General features: G+C 39.8%; 3 protein-coding genes and 2 non-coding genes across 7 annotated transcripts in view; 4 read left to right on the forward strand and 1 right to left on the reverse strand.

The window, feature by feature from the left end:
- Positions 1 to 4,991, reverse strand: part of LOC102298597 (high affinity cGMP-specific 3',5'-cyclic phosphodiesterase 9A) — an 11,303-nt gene extending 6,312 nt beyond the window's left edge. For all 3 annotated transcript variants that reach the window (XM_042218577.1, XM_005919365.2, XM_042218576.1), the window contains exons 1-7: positions 4,865 to 4,991; positions 3,344 to 3,505; positions 3,205 to 3,256; positions 2,934 to 3,036; positions 2,519 to 2,661; positions 2,387 to 2,446; positions 690 to 867 (exon numbers count right to left, since the gene is read on the reverse strand). In XM_042218577.1, the coding sequence (XP_042074511.1) occupies positions 690 to 867; positions 2,387 to 2,446; positions 2,519 to 2,661; positions 2,934 to 3,036; positions 3,205 to 3,256; positions 3,344 to 3,505; positions 4,865 to 4,952 (786 nt within the window). In that variant the 5' untranslated portion in view covers positions 4,953 to 4,991. The remainder of the gene's footprint in view (positions 1 to 689; positions 868 to 2,386; positions 2,447 to 2,518; positions 2,662 to 2,933; positions 3,037 to 3,204; positions 3,257 to 3,343; positions 3,506 to 4,864) is intronic.
- Positions 4,992 to 6,646: 1,655 nt separating this feature from the next.
- Positions 6,647 to 12,717, forward strand: nifk (nucleolar protein interacting with the FHA domain of MKI67). The gene is made up of 6 exons (XM_005919364.3): positions 6,647 to 6,875; positions 7,469 to 7,597; positions 8,335 to 8,443; positions 8,551 to 8,762; positions 9,525 to 9,587; positions 9,939 to 12,717. Exons 1-6 carry the CDS (start codon positions 6,753 to 6,755, stop codon positions 10,149 to 10,151), a joined length of 849 nt encoding a protein of 282 aa, XP_005919426.1. The 5' UTR covers positions 6,647 to 6,752; the 3' UTR covers positions 10,152 to 12,717.
- LOC121814126 lies at positions 8,129 to 8,259 on the forward strand. Its single transcript, XR_006054107.1, has one exon. It is a non-coding gene; the product is annotated as a small nucleolar RNA ACA64 (small nucleolar RNA).
- LOC121814127 lies at positions 9,624 to 9,754 on the forward strand. Its single transcript, XR_006054108.1, has one exon. It is a non-coding gene; the product is annotated as a small nucleolar RNA ACA64 (small nucleolar RNA).
- Positions 12,718 to 13,926: 1,209 nt separating the features above from the next.
- On the forward strand, positions 13,927 to 17,824 carry LOC102297974 (CD276 antigen homolog). The gene is made up of 5 exons (XM_005919363.3): positions 13,927 to 14,570; positions 14,755 to 15,117; positions 16,093 to 16,386; positions 16,490 to 16,587; positions 16,792 to 17,824. The coding sequence occupies exons 1-4, from the start codon at positions 14,477 to 14,479 to the stop codon at positions 16,573 to 16,575; spliced, it is 837 nt and encodes a 278-aa protein (XP_005919425.2). The 5' UTR covers positions 13,927 to 14,476; the 3' UTR covers positions 16,576 to 16,587; positions 16,792 to 17,824.
- Positions 17,825 to 17,834: the final 10 nt, after the last annotated feature.

A 17,834-nucleotide genomic window follows, 5' to 3' on the forward strand; every position in this document is an offset into this window, starting at 1 on the left:
ATTTTTTTGCACATGTCGAGGAGTGTGTCAGGCTACATTTCACTGTGTGTTATACTTGTATAACTATGCATGTGACAAATAAAGAACCTTGAACCTTGAACCTTGAAACGAGCCAGTTGAGGTGGTTCGGGCATCTGATAAGGATGCCTCCTGGGTGCCTCCTTGGTGAGGTGTTCCGGGCATGTCCCAGTGGGACACACTGGAGAGATTATATCTCTCGGCTGGCCTATGAACGCATTGGTGTTCTCCCAGATAAGCTGGAGGAGGTGGCTGGGGAGAGGGAGGTCTGGGCTTCTCTGCTTAGGCTGCTGCCCTGCAACCTGGCCGCCGTGGATAAGTGGAAGAAGATGGATGGATGGGTGGATGGATGGATGGATTTTGCAGAAAAACACAATATTTCTTACATATGCGTAAATATGCTGTACTTTTCGGGGTGTGTGCTATATTTAATAATTTGTAGACCTGTGTGAGCTTTTAGTGATGGAGCCAAAATATGCCTCACAACCTGAAAAGTGCTGTGTACCATTATTACCATGAAACTACACGGTACTTAAAATTACTTTCTTTGTTTCCTAACTAACTTTTTACCCTCTTATTCTAGTGTAACTGCCTTTAAGTATTTGTAGGTAAATTTAACCACAGCGTAATTGGGAATTACCCCCTTAGTTGCAGGCATTAAACATACTCACCATCTGGGTCACACAGAAGCAGTGTTTAAAGTTGTGGAAAGGGATGTTGTTGTATCTGCGATAGATTTCGAACAGAAACTGCTGCAAGACTTCGGGCTCGATGTTGAAGGTTGGTATAAAGTCTAAATCTGTGTACATGACTTGCAGGAGCACCATAATCTCTGCATCCTCCCACTGCCTGCACATCACCAGAAAAAAACAATCAATAGCCAACCAGTCAACATTTGTCCTTCCACTCGGATTTCCAGGCTAAATGTGACCTGCCAATTTTTAGCTTAAAAAAAAACCCTTGAAGGGTGAAAGGTTTTCTAATGGACACACAGATAATGTAAAAGACATAAATTTCCCATTGCTACAAAGTCCAAGAATGGATCTTTCAGCACATCTTTCAAGACAAGATTTTGAGGAAAGACAAGCAGACGATAATTATTCAACACAGAAATGCAGAAGCTGTGGAGTCAGCTGAAGTGTTGAGGAAGGAAAGAGGAAAATTATTGAACCACATTTAGACATATTCAACCCTCTGATGCCAAAGTTGGAATAGTGAGGACCATAACCATCTGTCATGAAATTCTTTTCTTTAAAAAAAAAAGGTGAAAGTCTTGCAAATCCAGAAAGAACAAAAAATGTTATTTTGATTGACACAAACAAAAAAATATTCCAGTGCTGTCAGCGTTAATCTCGCTAAAACGAAATTAACGCCATAACCACATTAACACGTCAGATCTCTGTTAGCGAGTTCGCCCAGTGCCTGTGGCTGGCTGCACAGCTCATTAATGCTCGTTAACGCGTTAGCGCCGTCCAGCCACACGCATCAGGGTGATCTGCGATAACTCGCCAACAGAGATTTGCCGCGATTAATGCTGACAGCACTAAAATATTCATAAAAACATCAGTTTTCACTATATTTCTCCAAAATTTAGTGCAGGTATAGCGTTACCACCTTTCTGTTTGCTGGGACCCTGTTCCCACATTTGTTTATCTATCTACTGAACATCTACTTTTGCATTTTTGCTTAAAACTCATGTGTTTTTTTCTTTTCAAACACATGTTGGACTGTGCTCTGTGTTCACGAGGAGTGGTTGCACTCCTGTGTTGAGAAACATACGAACACACTGAGGGTTTTAGTCTTTTCAGTAAATTTGTTTACAGCAGCAAGAGTGCAGGATCACGTCAGAATTATTCCTGATAATACTGCACTGGCCAACTTGCAAAAAGCACATTTTATCAGGTGTTTAGAGGAATCCTGTAATTTAGCTCCAAGCTTTAGGTGTGTACGTTGAACTTAACCTCATCGATGCTCCTCTATTGCTGCAGGTTTGCTTTAAAAGCTTTTGGACAAATGAAAAGATAACCGAACCTTAGTGAATGCATGGCGCTCACTTCAAACGCGGTGTGCATATTAAGGCTTTTCTAAAGACCTTCTTTTAATTAGCGAGTCCTCATCCAGGCCTATTCATATTGAGATGAGTGTGCGGATCAGAAGAAAAGGCTGAGGGCTTCCATCCTCTTCAGAAACACATCAGATGTGTTTGTTGGGCACGACTGTCATTAGCTGACCGCCTGCCTCACTGTCCACGGAGGAAACAGGTGCGCTCGTTTATTTAGGATCACAAAGACGCATCAGGGTGATGAACACAGATTCAGCAGGTGACATTAAAAGCAATTAGATTCATGCATTTTAAAGCAAAACTTACCAGTTATCAAAGGTTGGCGTCTTCAGGTACTGCCTCACTTCCTCAGATACCTCCAAAGAGCTGCAAAGATTGTGGCATGAGGAGTAAGAATAGCAAATTATTCCAAACATTTTAATGTGAATTTTTACAAACCTCATATGCAGGAACTTTTCCCGCACATGTTCACACTCTTCCCTGGTTTTATGCAGCGTCCTTTTGTGGTAGAACGGTGAGGGCTTGTGGGTTCCCTCCGAGAGATCTTTGAACAGCCCCAGCCAGCTTAGATGCTCCACACTCTGAAGACAAATGGCAAGCAGCACTGAACACAAACCTACTGGAGCTCACACTACAAATTATTACGGACTTCTTCCTAAGTGATTATTTCCCCAGCCCTGCTGCACTGTGACATCTAATCATAGGGTTCCCCCACCTGCCAAACCCACTTTATCCCCATGTTTGTCTCTAAGTTTTGAATTTAAAAAAAACTTCTGGTATTTTTGTTCAGTTATTTGAGGCGGAACAAGCTTAAACAACACAACACTGGATGTGGGAAACTTTGCTGGGATACCTCCAGTTTCTCTCTGAATGAATCCACCTGCTTCTTCATCTCATACACAACTGCAGGCGTCTCGCCAGCCTCGATGAGGATTTTCTTCTCCAGGCCCTGCAGTCTGGGATCAGTGAAGCAACCATTCATGAACTTTTCAGCTGTACGTGTCATGGCTCAGATTCTGGTCTTTAATGCCTGATATGAGACTTTAAAAAGCACACTGATGGTAGCATACCTAAGAGATCTTTACGCATGTTCTCTCCTTTAATACCCGGCCTGCCCCACCTACCTTTTTTCCATGGATGACAGGTCAAATCCTAGTGCACCAGCAAGCTCGGCACCTGAAATGACGTAAAAAGATGGAGACCGTCATCAGTTTCCATGTGAACTAGATCACTGCCATTCCCACGATGCCTAATTAAAGATACCTAATAGCTCACTGTTACAGTCGGCAGCCACCACCTCCAGCTTGTAGCACAGGTTGGGGCTGTTGGGTTCAAGGCTCGGAGAAATGTTGATGATGTTGCCTTTAGGGTTGTACAGTTTCAGGATGTCATGGGGTCCGGCCTCGGCGGCAGAGCGGAACAGATCTAGAAAGACCAGCTTGAGGTTTATTTTATAGAATCACTTGAGGAAATCCAGGAACTGTTATGCAAATGAACAGACATATATAACCACGTCCACATTACTAACCAACTTTGATATGAATCATTTAATTTAGACTTCGATTTTTTGTCTGTTCTGAGCTATTTTGAAAGTTTTCTTGCATTTTGTTTTCTTTAGGTTATTGATATAATTTTTGTGCTAACACTTATATAATAGTTGTAAAGTGCTCAGTATCTAAACAACCCATTATCGTTAAACAACTGTAACAACCAGCAACACCAACAGTCACCAACAACAATCCACAACCAGCAACAATCAGCAACAACCACAACCAACAACCACCAATAACAACAATCAGCAACAACAACCAACTATAACAACCAGCAACAACAAAAACCAACATCAACAAACAGTTTATCAGAAAAAAGTAAAATCTACTTAAGAGGGGTGATTTACACAAATTTGGTTAGTGTGGTTGTGCTATACTCATACTTAGGTATTCAATATGAACTTCTATAATCATACAATGTATATTAAACTAAAAGAGGTCTATTATTTATATTCATAGCACTTCATCTAATATTAGTTTAGAAATGTTTTAATATACCCAGTTCTCAGAGAATTACAGTACTTAGAAAGCTGAGGGGGGTTTTGCCTTAATGTGCCCCATACACCGTAGTGTCTCAGAAACACAAGCAGCCCCGAACATGATTGGGAGGCATTAGGTACTGCAGGAGTCTCTATTATAATTATCAGTCACAAACGCTGAAAAACACGCATCACACATGTAAAGTTTTCTATAAATGACTGCACTGAAATATTAACCAAAAAAAGATGTAAAGGTAAACATTTTTGACAGTGCCTCGATTCTGAGCTTCCCACTGCAGAACTGTTTAGAAAAATCAAGCACAAATTAAGTGGAACGAGTGCCTACAACTATGCAGGTACAATGTTCAGATAATTCAATACAGGAAAGTAAACTTCAAAAACTAGTACAGTAGAAGTTAAATGCAGTCATCTAAATTAAGTAAGAACACTGCTTGCAGTTACAGCCCTGTTCTAATGAGTAAAATCTGCAGTATGTAATGTGCGTGGAGACCGTGATGCCAAAGGCTGAAGCTGCTGTGAGAGGTGAGGAGCTGTCAGTGGCAGCTGTATTTGCAGCAAAGACTGCTTTGTCTTATGTTGATCCATTTATCAAATTTGCTTTATTGATTTTAGTCACAAAAGAGTATTTCCTGAACTCTAAGCATAAGAATATTCCACTTTAATTCATTTGTCCAAAACAACACGTTAGAATGCATTTGATCATATGAAACATAAACTTCAGCTTCGGCTCCTACCTTTGACGTCCTGAGCCGGACAATCAACCGGGAACTCCGCCTGCTCCGGTCTCCCGTTCACCGTGAAGTAGATTACTTTTGTTTCCATGTCATGAATCTAAACCCACTGATGCTGCTGTGTGCACTGCTGATCTGGCTCTGATGTCTATCTCCTCTTATTATCTTAATGATAAACACTCCACCCCCTCTCCACCTCCTCCTAAGCTCCTCCTCCTCCCCTGCCTTTGGACTCCAACATTTCTCAGAGCAATAGCCAACTGTCTTCACCCGAAATTTAGATTTTTATAACAATTACAAAGGTTATGAGGGTGTTTTTTTTTTTTTCAAAAAATGATTACAGTAGTGGTTCTCAAATTGCGGGTGACAAATTAAGGGCACAGAGGTGAACATGGTGTTGATTTTTAATACGAATATAATTACAGTTCTACAAGAAAGAGAGAATGGTCTTTATAGAGTCAAACTGAGAATGAGATAACCAATCAGAGTGTTTTTGGCTGATTTTTAAGTGCTGTAGCGAACCTGCTGTTTAGTGCACGTTGTGCCCCTATGCTGTGATGCTGTGTTCATACAGCAGTAGGCACATTGCTATGAAAGAGTATTAGGACCATGTTAAGAATTTTATAGAAGGTACAGGAGCCATTGCAGTTGTTTGGTTGAAACAACAACCACAATCTCCCCATTTAGACTTTTATTCTCAAAATACTAATTAAATTTAATGTCGAAATTTCAACTTTAATCCTAAAATGGCCATTTTTTTTTCTAAATGTGAAAACTTTTATATGGGTTTTTTTTGTTTGTTGTTTAAAATTTGACTTTTATATATTTTTAGTTCATATTTTTGTATTTGTGCTTTTATTCTCCACAGTTTTAAGTTTTCTTTCATTTTAATTTTGATATATTTCATTTTTATGTATTTATTTATTGCATTTGTTTTCAAATTTATTCAATTTTCTTTCCAGTTTTTGCACAAATGTGTTTTTCTTTCCTTGAAATATTTATCTTTTTTGTAATTTAAACTTTAAGACTTTGCACCAAAATGTATGAAATCTTATAAAATAAAATATGATGCCTGCACAATGACTTTTTTCAGTTTTACACATTTTTATATTTCAATTCTTAGGATTGGTGATTGAAGCAGGAATTTTTTTTATCATAATTAAAATGTTATGAGATGTTTCTTATGAATAGAAATGTAGAGGTTCTCAAACTTAAATAAAGATGCGCACAGCCAGGTGAGACATAAGAAGTGATAATCACATAAGAAAATGAGATGTTGATTTCCCCTAAATATAGCTTTTACTACTACTACTAATGATAATAATAATAATGATAATAATAATAATAATAATAACAACAACAACAACAAAAACAACAATAAAAAAAAGAAGAAGAAGAATTAACTAAAAATAAGATTTAGCCCAAGATTCTGACTTTAACTTAATTTAATTTCAATTCAATTACTTTTTTTTTTTTAATTTTCCATTTTTTGTTAAATAAACACGATGTAAAATGTTAAATTTAAAGGAATATGTTCAAATTAAATGTACCAAGAACATTTTCTAAAATATTCTTAAAGAGGAATAATTTTATAAGTACCTTTGTTTTGTTGTACTTTCACTTTCCTTTAATTAAAACATTGTTTAATTTTTTACTGAGGTTTTATTTTCTTTCTTTTTTGAGCGTACTAACAAACATTCCTCCGCACCTGTAGGTGTCGCTGCACAGAGCGCGGAGCTGCAGACGTGACGCGATTCTCCGGCACTCGTTGGTGTTCAGCGCATGTGCAGCCGGATGTGGGTCATTATCAGCAGCAGCATCGTGGTTTATGGACGGCTAAGTGAGTGTTTGTCTCAGTTTATGTGGCGTTTGTAGCTTCCGACAGCGAAAAATGAGTGAAAGTGGCGCCGAAGCGGCTCCTGCTGCGGCCAAAGAGCTGCTGGCGCTGAATCCTGCACAGGAGTCCGACTTCAGAAAGAAGGTTCAGGAGGTTAAGAAGAAGAAATCAGGCAAGGTGGGTGAGACATGTGGCCTTGAAGGAGACCCGATAGTCTGCAGTTATTTTTCTTTTGTTTACTGTCGCTGAGTTTACTCTAAGACTGCCTATGTCTCTCTCTGTAGTCTGTGTTTAACTCTGGTTCAGGTGCCGTGACATCTTTATAGGCTCGTGGTCTTTACTCTGTCAGTCGGCCCACGTGCAGCGTATTTACTCAGGTTTACAGATGTAAGGCAGGCCCATTTTAAAAAAAGAAGAAATAATGACATCCTGTCTCAAGTTATTAAGTTTACGGACTGAGAAGAAGATTAATGTTATTACAGTAAAGAAATAAAGAGAACTGGCCCCAAAGAAACGTGACCAAACTGAATGTAAACTGATTTAAACAAGAAAATCTGTAAATGAGGCGAACATCTGTATGTTTAATATATATAAAGTGTATTTATTTTGTACTTTTATTTTGTAGACTTTTTAAAAGCCGGTCTGGGAAAAATAAATCTTTAAAGTTGTTTTTTCTCATAATTTAGTCTGTGCATTATATTGTATTATAAATCACAGGTGAAGGCCCAGCTCTCTGTGTAATGTGGTGATCTGTCTTTCCCCCATCACAGGCAAACCGTCTGACCCCAGGAGTGATTTACGTCAGCCACCTGCCCCGAAACCTGGTGGAGCCTCAGCTCAAATCTTACTTCGGTCAGTTTGGGAAGATCCTGCGGCTGCGGCTGTCCCGCAGTAAGAAGGTAACCCTGAACATGTGGAAACAAACGTGTGAATGTGTGAGGGGCGATCAGAATCTTCAACTGCATCTCTAAAACTTTCACAGCTATTGCAGCGATGTATCACTTCCTTAAAAACTTCACTTGGAGTCTTTTTATTTTTATTTTTGATAAAACTTTAGAGGGAAATGGTCACTGAGAGGCTGATTATAGATTGTGTGGTTTGAGGCCTCATAGCCAGAACAGAAACTTCCAGATAAAAATCTCAGGTATAACTCACCAGAAAAGGAGCCCACATGTTGCATCTAAGCAAAAAATGACGTTTGAACTATAACTTGGTAAAAAGTTGCAGGGATTTGTCTCCTGAAAGCAGTAACAAAGTAATAAAACTGACTCCCAACACCTCCGTGTTTAGCAGGAGCAGTTGAGGAACTTCTTGATTGCTATTCTTGAATCCAGCACGCTCTGCAAACATTCCGATTTCTTTATTTTGGTTTAAGTAGTCCAGGCAGGAGCCTGTTTGAAGCCCCACTTCTTAAAATCTGGAGTTTTGGCTGAGACTGAAAATGATCTCAGATGTAAAAGTGGTCTGAGGTCAGATAACTGAGCCTAGAGTACTCTGGTACATTAAGCTTATCACCTGCTCTGCCTGTTATCAGAGTGATAAAACCCATGTGCCAACAAACATCTGGAGGGAATGAAAACATCTGGAGGGCAGAGTCTGTGACTGTCACTTTATTCCTCTCTCTGTGTGTTTGCAGACTGGTAACAGCAAAGGTTACGCTTTCATCGAGTTTGACTGCGATGAAGTGGCGAAGATCGTTGCAGAGACGATGAATAATTACCTGATGGGAGAGAGACTCATCAAATGTGAGTCAAACCTCATCTTTTAGATCCTGATTCACAGGAAGTTTTCCTCTAAGGGTCTTATTTCCTACCTGATGTTTATTTAAATGTATACTTTTTTTTCCTCCCAGGTCAGGTGTTTCCTCCCGAGAAGGTGCACGAGAAGCTGTTTGTCGGCTCGGAGCGAGGGTTCAAAAAGCCGACGTATCCCGCGGTAACGCGTTACAACAAGAAGCACACCGAGGAGGAAATTGCAAAAATGACCGGCAAGCTGCTGCGCAAAGAGTCGAGGCTCCGAAAGAGGATCGCCGCATACGGCATCGAGTACGAATTCCCCGGATTCGTAAGTGTTTACACGCTGGAGCGGAAACATTAAACGGATTTAGGTTTTAAAAACTGGAAATGTGCCGTGACATGGCGGCATATTTAAAGGCATCTGATTTAAGTAATGGATTTCTTCCAACTAAATTCCAAACAGCGTGCAGCTGTGATCTGTTCAGAAGCTTCAGTTTTTACAAAAAAGAAAAATGATCTTCAGTGAATTACAGGCTGATACCAGCGATTTGGAATACTGGTGATTCCATATAAATTCAACTGAATCTGGAAAGACTTTCCCACCTGTCCCCCTCAGAATCATCTGGTTATTTACAGAAACTTTAGATTATTTAATGAAGCCATGCACACTTTTACCCTCATGCTTTCTTTCGAGTCATTCCCTGCAGGAATCTCCCCACTTCAAATATAAATTCCACAAACTAAACTCAGGGCTGTTTGTAGCTTAATAAAAAGGTTTTCAAAGTATGAAATCCTGTGATGTGCTGCGATTTAAGCCTGCGGGCTGCTGGGACTTGCAGTAGACAGCCTGCACAGTAAACAGTGAAAACTACAATCAGTGTCTTCATGCTCCTTTATTTTGTCTGAGCAACAGTCCAGAAAGTCAAAGCAGATTCTCTTTTAACGTCGGGCCTCAGTTACTGTGTGCAGTCAGGACTGTTACACTGTCAGCTCGGCTTGTGAAAAAGTGAAATTTTTTTTTTTTTTGAGATTGTTTGTTCTTTCCGAGGTCTTATAAACTTCACCTTCACTGCTCTCTGTGCTTTTCCAGGCTGCTCAGGTTCCTAAGAAGAAGTCATCCTCCGATGCTGGGAACGTATCTTCGTGCACTGACGTAAGTCTTGTTGTCATGTTTGGTTTTATGTCGGGCGCAGAGTGAAAATGGCCCCAGGTCTCTCAGTGGTCTGGGGTCAGATAACTGTGCCTAAAGAACTGCGGTGCGTTAAGCTTATCGCGCGTGTCTGATAGTGCCAGCGTGATAAAACCCATGTACCAACATTTAAGCCTCTTACTTAAAATAGATGCATTTAACAACAAAATCTGCAAAAAAAGGATTGATATCATCCAGAGAGACAGTAGAAAGGTGTTGAATTTGATGCCTGAGCTTCATGCTGTACTTCCATGCAGTACTGGTTTTTACCACAAGGTGGAGCAGTGAGTCAGTGTAATCTTTGCTCTTCTTTAGGACAGCACACCTGTCTGCACACCCTCTTTCCTCGAGAGAAGGAAGTCCACGGCGGCGGAAAATGATGCTGATGATGAGATCATCATCAAGATGCCAGCTGTAGACAAAGAGGAAGACTCTGAGGAGGAAGACTCTGAGGAGGAAGAGGAAGAAGGGAGTGACGATGAGGAGGAAGAGGGAAGCGAGGAGGACTCTGAGGAGGAAGCAGAGTGAAAGTCCTGAGTTTTGTTGTGGACTCTGAGAGCAGAGAAACGAACGTCAGGATCCTGAACTGAATCGTTCTGTGTTCAGAAATCGATGGGACATGTTTGTGTGACGGACACCGCTGAAGGCGAGCTGCGGCCGCGCGTGTACGACACACGAGGCTGCGTTTAGATTTTTTTGCTTCGTCTAAAAATGTGTAAACTATAATTCTTCAACAATAAATGTAAATATGGAAGGAAAGCAGGCGGGAAGGTAGCTCGACTCACCTCTTATCGCTTCACATTTCAGCCACAGACTGTATTTAAAAGATGGTCGCAACCAAAGGGGCGTCACCTTTGTTGAGGATACCTGCCACCATTTACTTTTCAAATTCTGAAGTGTGTGTGTGTGCGCGTGTGTGTGTGTGTGTGTGTGTTGAATACACTTTAACTGCTGTGTATTCATCAGACCTCTGATAACTGAGGTAATTTTGATCGCAGCGCATCTGTGAATTTATTAAATATTTTCCCAAATAAAATTAAAAGTTTATATTAAAACCAACCAGAGATTTCCGATTTGTTTTATAGCCTCAGATTTTCCAGTGTTGCACTTTTAGACGTCGTCTAAACGCCTGTTCACCCTTACTGGAGATTTGACTCGGTGGAATTCTACATCATAACCACAAACGCCTCTGAAACCCGACCCTGACTAAATGGCATGTCGACAAAGCTCACGCCTCTTGTGATTGGCCTGTTGAGTACCATCACCTCTCCTGTTTCCAGCTATGTTTTTGGGGCAGTTCTTGAATTTAGCCGTCAGAATAAAATTATTGTGTCAGTATAAGGAAAAATAATCATACGGTCAATATAAGGACACAAATGTCTGCAAATTCATGGTGGGAGATGGCTGAGACCTTCAGAATGAGCAAAGAAGTGAAAAAACTAGAGGGACAAATTTAAGAGTGAGAACCTAGAGAGGGGAAAAAATACCTGGCTTTTTGATTGTATCAGCTGTCAAATAAAACAGGGGCATAATCTCACCATAAATGCCGCTGCTAACATAGGCTACATTATTGACTCTGCAAAGACTCATTGCAGAAGTCTAAATCAGGTCTCTGATGAACACTTTTTGAGTGAAAGTTGTTGGGAAAAGGTGCGTCTGTGTTTCCTGAAGTCAACGCACGTGGGGTCAACTTGTGTGTGTGGACTGTTTTATGGACAAAAAGATGTGACAACATGTACAGGCCAGTGTAGAAACATAAAAATGGAGAATCGGGGTGAATCTGCAGTCCCTCCTGTGTAGCCTCATCTCATTTTAGTCCGTTTAAAATTCAAACTTCTGACTGATAGTCTGGCTCTTTAGGAATTGAGCAAGCATCTGACGCAGCAGAATCATCAGATTATTTAAAAACTAAGTCGACTAATGAGGAAGAGCATGCTTGTTAGTGTGCAGAGTGCTTCAGCATTGACAGATTTCTGCTTTTAAAAATGAATGATGTAAGCGTCTGAATAAACAGAGGGGGCAGAGAATAAGCTGTACTGTAGTGAACTTTTAAAAGAGCTTTGGAAAAACACAAACTAATTTCTCTGTTGAGTAAAATCTGAAGCTCGCACACTTTGCGGTAGTTTCCCGGGAGAAACCAAAGCTGGAGGCAGTGCAGAGAACCTCAGCAGGGGAAACAGGAGTGCTGAGCTGGTGAAGTTTTGAAGACTGAAAGCTGAAAGTTTTTCTCTGAATCGAGGGGACGATGTGACTGCTCCCTCGTTGACTAACAACTAATGACAAGCATACGTGTGTTTATCTTTGGACTTTATTTAATTCAGCTTAATAAAGTGTGACTTAATAATGCATATGTCTCTTTTTGAAATGAAGCTGTTGAACTGATTTGTTTTTTAAAGGTGTTAAATGTGTTTAGTCTTTCAATTTAAACTTTAAGTAGAAAATTTTCTTTCTTTTTTTATTTTTAAACTGAAAAAAGGGTGTCCCGATAAAACCCTGCAAAACCCCCGCATTGTAAATAGAACTTCCCACTTCCTGTTTGACAGGCTGGACCTTCGGTGTGGAGCACTTCTCTGTAACAATATGAAAGTTTTGAGTGTGTGGTTAGTTTTTACAGCGAGAAAAAGCTGGCGAGCGGGGAAAATCCTTGCAGGAGAGATCAGAAACGCCACACAATTCGTTTTATTACCAGTAAAAGGGCTGAAAAAAAAATTCCGTACTTCAGCATAAGTAATGTGACGCTCCTGAACTGGCCTCTGTTTACTATTAATTTACAGGAAATCTGAGAAATGCAACTGACTCAGGCTTTGTTTTGTCCGTAAAACATTTCTCTAAACTTTCTATGAGTAACAGCTGTGACACAGTTGTAAGTATGATTTGGTTCCTGAAAAAAAATTGCAGCAATCGTTAAGTCCTGTTGGGTAAAACTAAACGACGCCACTTGATACTGATGCTCACCTGTAGAGACGATCCATACCAACGCTGGGATTGGTATCAGATCGATAATCTGGCTCTATCCTCCAAGTTCAGCATGTAGCCCACTGAATTGTTTTTTTTTTTTTTTACAAATTAAAAAATGTACTTCAAACATGCACAATAAAAAATCTCTGAATCTTTTTGTGTTGAAAGTCACATCTTTTAATAATAGCCTACAGCACATTTAAACAACAGAAGTTGACCCAAAGACAGGCACGTATACCTTCCTCTTCTCAAAACAAAACCGAAAGGTCTTAACTTATTATTGTGGAAAATGAAAGTGATTTGGTGGTAATTGAAATGTGTTCAGAATTTGGTGAACTGAGATTGATCTCTTAAGTTATGAAGCACTGCTCTACCTTACATAAGCTGCCTTTATAGGTTAAAAGTATCAGTATCGGTATTGATATCAGCAATACCTCCCCTGTATTTACCGGGTGTTTTTGACCTTTCAGACGGGGAATGTAGACTATTAAAACATTCCTCTTTCCGAAGAGTTTAGAAGAAGGTCTTGTATAGAGGTTATTCTGCCTGTAAACACAATAGCTCAAAAAATTTTGAATCAATTCCAACAAAACTTTGCAGGGGTGTAGACCAGCGGTCCCCAACCAGATCGGTTTAATGTCAGACAATATTTTCACAGACCAGCCTTTAAGCTGTCACGGATAAACAACAAAATAAAATGATACGATCAAGACAAAAACTGTGGTGTTTTGTAAATATAATAATAAACGTGAATTCACTGTGTAATTGTGTAACTTTATTAGCAGAGTCCTCCGGAAATGCTGCAACAACATTAAGAGCAACATCCTCCGCTCTGCCCCTTAATGCCCTCTGGTCACTATGGTAATGCGTAAATATTTCTTTCAAAATAAGACGCACAACTACAACATGGGAAAAGATCCAGGGAAACCGAGTTAACGATAAAAACCCTGAAAACCATGAATTTCACACCTGAGCCTCAACTCTCGTGGCCCGGTACCAGTTCATGACCCGGGGGTTGGGGACCGCTGGGGTAGAGTGCGGTGATGTTAACAGTCCAATAAAATTTGGCCTACATCTACTGAGGTCTTGAAGGTCAGCAGATTGATCTTAATGTCAAAGTGCTCTGTAGACTTAAACCTATGATTCTTCCTACCTTTGTCTGTATTAACAACATATAGGCACGTAGGGGATGACATACGGGGATTCTAAGTATCTTCCTCTGGAGGTCAACCAGGGTCAAACTTTCATAAAATGTCTATTATCTTTAAAATTATGTCTTTAAAATTCTACTGCCTTTGTTTGTATTGGAAATATTTATGAAATGATGCTGTTATGCCTGGGCTGAGGTAATAAGGTAATAGGCTTCGTCTGGCCACGAAACTGCTTGTCAGTCATCTATCCCAACAAAAACTATACAGAACGAAGATCAGTGATCACAGGGTGGGTGGAAGACGCGATGAAGCACCTCGTGATAACACCAAAATAAGATAAGATAGAACTTTATTAATCCCTCGGGTGGGTTCCTCTGGGAAATTCGATAATTCGAAAATGTGCAAAGGATGAAAGAAATGACGGGAAACCGTGCAAAGTTGAGCAGTTTATGAAGACGTGCCAAACATTTTTGTCTAACCTCACACCTCCGTTTAATCGTCTTTGTGACCATTTGACCTTTGACCCTACAAATGTCACATACTCCATTACACATAATACGCATTGCAAAACCTGCATAACTATTAACAAGTCAGCCATGTTCCTGTGAATCAGAAATAGCAAAGAACTGTTAGAGACATGCGTCATTACTTTAAAATGGTCATCAAAGCGAATTTAGGGGAAGTCCCAATGACGTCTACAGCATCTCATAAGAGGAAGCGGAAGATGCACCATGCCTGGGCACCATGCGTCTAAAATCAGTGTTGTCATCTTGGTTTATAGGAGACATCCTCACAAAAATGGCTATTCTGCTTGGACTTTTTTCAACTCTCCTATTTGGTAAGCTTTATATATTTTTATGCAAAGCCTGTGTGTTTACATTAAAGAAACAAAGTCAGCTGGTTTCTGTGGGATTGGGTTTGAAACTCATATTAAACATGGCTGTTTGTTGCATCATCGAAAAGTCCAATACCGGTGTTTGAGACTCATTAACTGCTGTATTTTTTTTTTTTTTACATTTTAGTGTCTGAAGCCATATTTGTGTACAATGTCAACTCAACCATCATGGACTCAGCACTCCTAGGATGTAGCGTGCCAGTTAAAACAGACTTGAAAAATCTTCGCTTTTACTGGCAGGATGAAAGGAAGGCTGTTTTGTACTCTTTCAATAAAGGACAGACAATGTTCAAGCACGTAAAAGACCCTTATCTGAACAGGACCGCGGCCTTCACCCAGGAAATGACGAAAGGAAATATTTCAGTCCTAGTCAAGAATTTGACTCTTGGGGATAATGGGAGGATATTTGAAGCTTACGCTGCAGTTTTTAATGGTTCGGAGACAGTGATGCAGACCTCAAAAGTTTGCCATGCAAATTTGTATGTAACAGGTAAGAGAGGAAGTTGGCTTTGCTGATGTTTATGTTTTATGAAGAAGTGAGTATACCAGCGAAATTTCTGAAAAAGGCTTTTTTGAGTTAACACTCAAAGTTCACACTAAATATGCAGAAGTTGTTTGGGATTAAAGAGAAAAGAGAAGATATGTGAACTCTTTTCTTTTTGTGAATTTCACTTTAGTTAGAGCACATGATTTTAAATCATAATGGATTGCATAACTAAAGACGCAACTTCCCATGTAATTTATTTTTAACTCACTACATGTAAGAGTTATCTGACCCAGCCCTGGTCATGAAGTAAAAGTGACCTTACAGTTGGGATTCTCTAAAGTTAATTTATTTTAACATAAACCTTCGAACTAATTTTGCGTTTTTTTTTTTTTTTTTAACATTTGGCTAACTACCTGCTAGCTAAAGATATAAGATATAAAATAAAGAAAAAAATTAGAGATTTAGCTGATTTTGAAATATGTTATTAGCTGTGGAATACAACAGGCTAGCTGTTAGCTTTGGATAAAACTGGGTTTATGGTTAGCTTTAACGATCAGAAGAAATTACTTCTACTGATTTAAAGGTATTAGTGGATGGATATTATTAGCCATGACCATGCAAACTATAGTTGATCACAGAGGGTTTTGGGAGCCGGTTGGGGAATAAACGCTTTTCTCTAGCAACAGATCGGTTGCTAGGGAAAGATTCAGGTCACTGATTGGTCGGTAGGCCTGTGTGACTTTAGCAGTCATTTTCCCAGCAACTACCACCAACCAGTCAGGAATTATTCATTTCCCCTCATGACCAGTCTCGATGTCAGACAAGTTAATGTCATCACGTGTCTGCAAAACCTCAGTAGGTAGAATGATGGTATCAGTTTGATTAATCTAACTCTCACTCGAAACCGAACAAGCATTCTTAAAGATGAAAGGGACTTTTTTTTAAATTGACTTTAACATTCTTCCCCTCTCTCCTCAGTGCCTTACAAGCACCTCAAGCTGGCTGTAAACACTAAAACAATGACTTCAGTGTGCACGCTGCATGGTGTATTTCCAGCTCCTGAGATACGCTGGACCATCCACTACAACCACTCTGAATCCTTGGTTGAGTCGAAGCATGTCCACACTAAGACAGAGCAGGATCCTGAAAACTATTTGTACACCTCCAGCAGCACTCTCCACATCCCTGCAGATCATTACCAAGCCATTACCTGTCTGTGCCACAACCCCACTTCAAATACGACTCTGAACGCCACTTATACTTTAAGCAAAGGTAGGTTAAAAGTTCATAATGCCCTGTTTTCAACATGTTGAGTCAGAAAACAGGAAACAGGAAGAGCTTTGTGGATACAGACTGTGTCTTTCTGCTTCTCCAGGTGCAGCAGTGTGGAGTTTACCTGGCCGGACTGCAGGTCTCATAGTGGCTGCTGCAGTTCTTCTAACAGCTCTGCAGCAGCTGTAGTTCACACATGATGTGAGTTGATCGACAGAAGAAGCTTTTTTCAGGTTTATATATGTTTAAAGGACGTGTATGTGTTTCTGTCTCTTGTGTATGTGACACAGCAACATCTTAGTGCCTTTACATTTTGAATACAGGTATTAGAAATAGATGAATCTGTGTATTTTGTCCACCTGAAGATAGAAAAATCTGTTAATTTATTTTCTGTTCCTTTCTCAGGGCCTGGTTTTGGTGGTGGACGACTTCAGCTGGTCTAGGATATTCAAAGTACACCAAAGTTTGTGTGACTTTTGATGTATTTATAAGTGTATTTATGCCACACTACTCCAGTCTTATTGCAAGCCCAAATCAGAGACTTTTGAAAATGCTGCTTATCCAGTTTCAGTCTGGCCTGGACGGGAAAACACAGACTGAGTTTCATGAATCAGAAAAATGAAACCAAAAGATCACACCTAGGATCAGGTTCCCTGTGTGGTTTCATCCATTTCGTGTCAGTAGTTACTTCAGGATTTCATAAAAGGAACAATTGCGCACACATGTGGGTTAAAAACCTCGAGGTGGATAATAATAGTCCTGCTAGTTTTGTGTTCAGTGCGGGCAGAAGATGAAAGGAGTAGAGATTGTGAAGGTGGATGAGTTTAAATGTTTGGGCTCGACCTTCCAAATAGACAGAGCAGACGAGACGTGAAGAAAAGAAACAGAGGAAGACCTCGGAGATTCATGGATGTAGTGAAGGACTGGTGATGGGGGAGGGTGCTGGGAGTGATCTGTTTTGAAAAGCAGCAGAAATCTCCTTTTAAACTTGTTTGGTTTTTTTAGCACTATGATTGTGAAGCACTTTGTTATATTTATCTATATGAATAAAATGTTATTTTACTTATGCTTCTGTTTCTTATTTTACAGTTTTGCCATTAAAGTTTAAAGGTTTTTTAGTTCTTCCTGATATTTCCTGGTGGTTCCTGTAAAGTTTTGGAAATCCATTCAGATTATGCTGATGGCATAGTGAACTACACTCACCAGCCTTATTGTGATTGGCTCATAACTTTGTGGCAAGATGTAAACATAATGGTCTCCCCCTGCAACCCATAATAATGGCAGAGGAGCGCGCTGGACTGCAAACAACAAAGCACCTTTACAACCTTACTTTTTATGCTGCTGGGTGGCTTCATTTACAATAATACATGTTTTTTAGTATATTTATGTTTTATATTATAAGCAGAAAAATGTTTTATTCAGACTTCAAGAGAAATATGGTGAAGGAC

Source organism: Haplochromis burtoni, unplaced genomic scaffold, assembly GCF_018398535.1.
Source record: "Haplochromis burtoni strain Fernald_Lab_line unplaced genomic scaffold, NCSU_Asbu1 Contig_20, whole genome shotgun sequence".
NCBI classification, from domain to species: Eukaryota; Metazoa; Chordata; class Actinopteri; order Cichliformes; family Cichlidae; genus Haplochromis; species Haplochromis burtoni.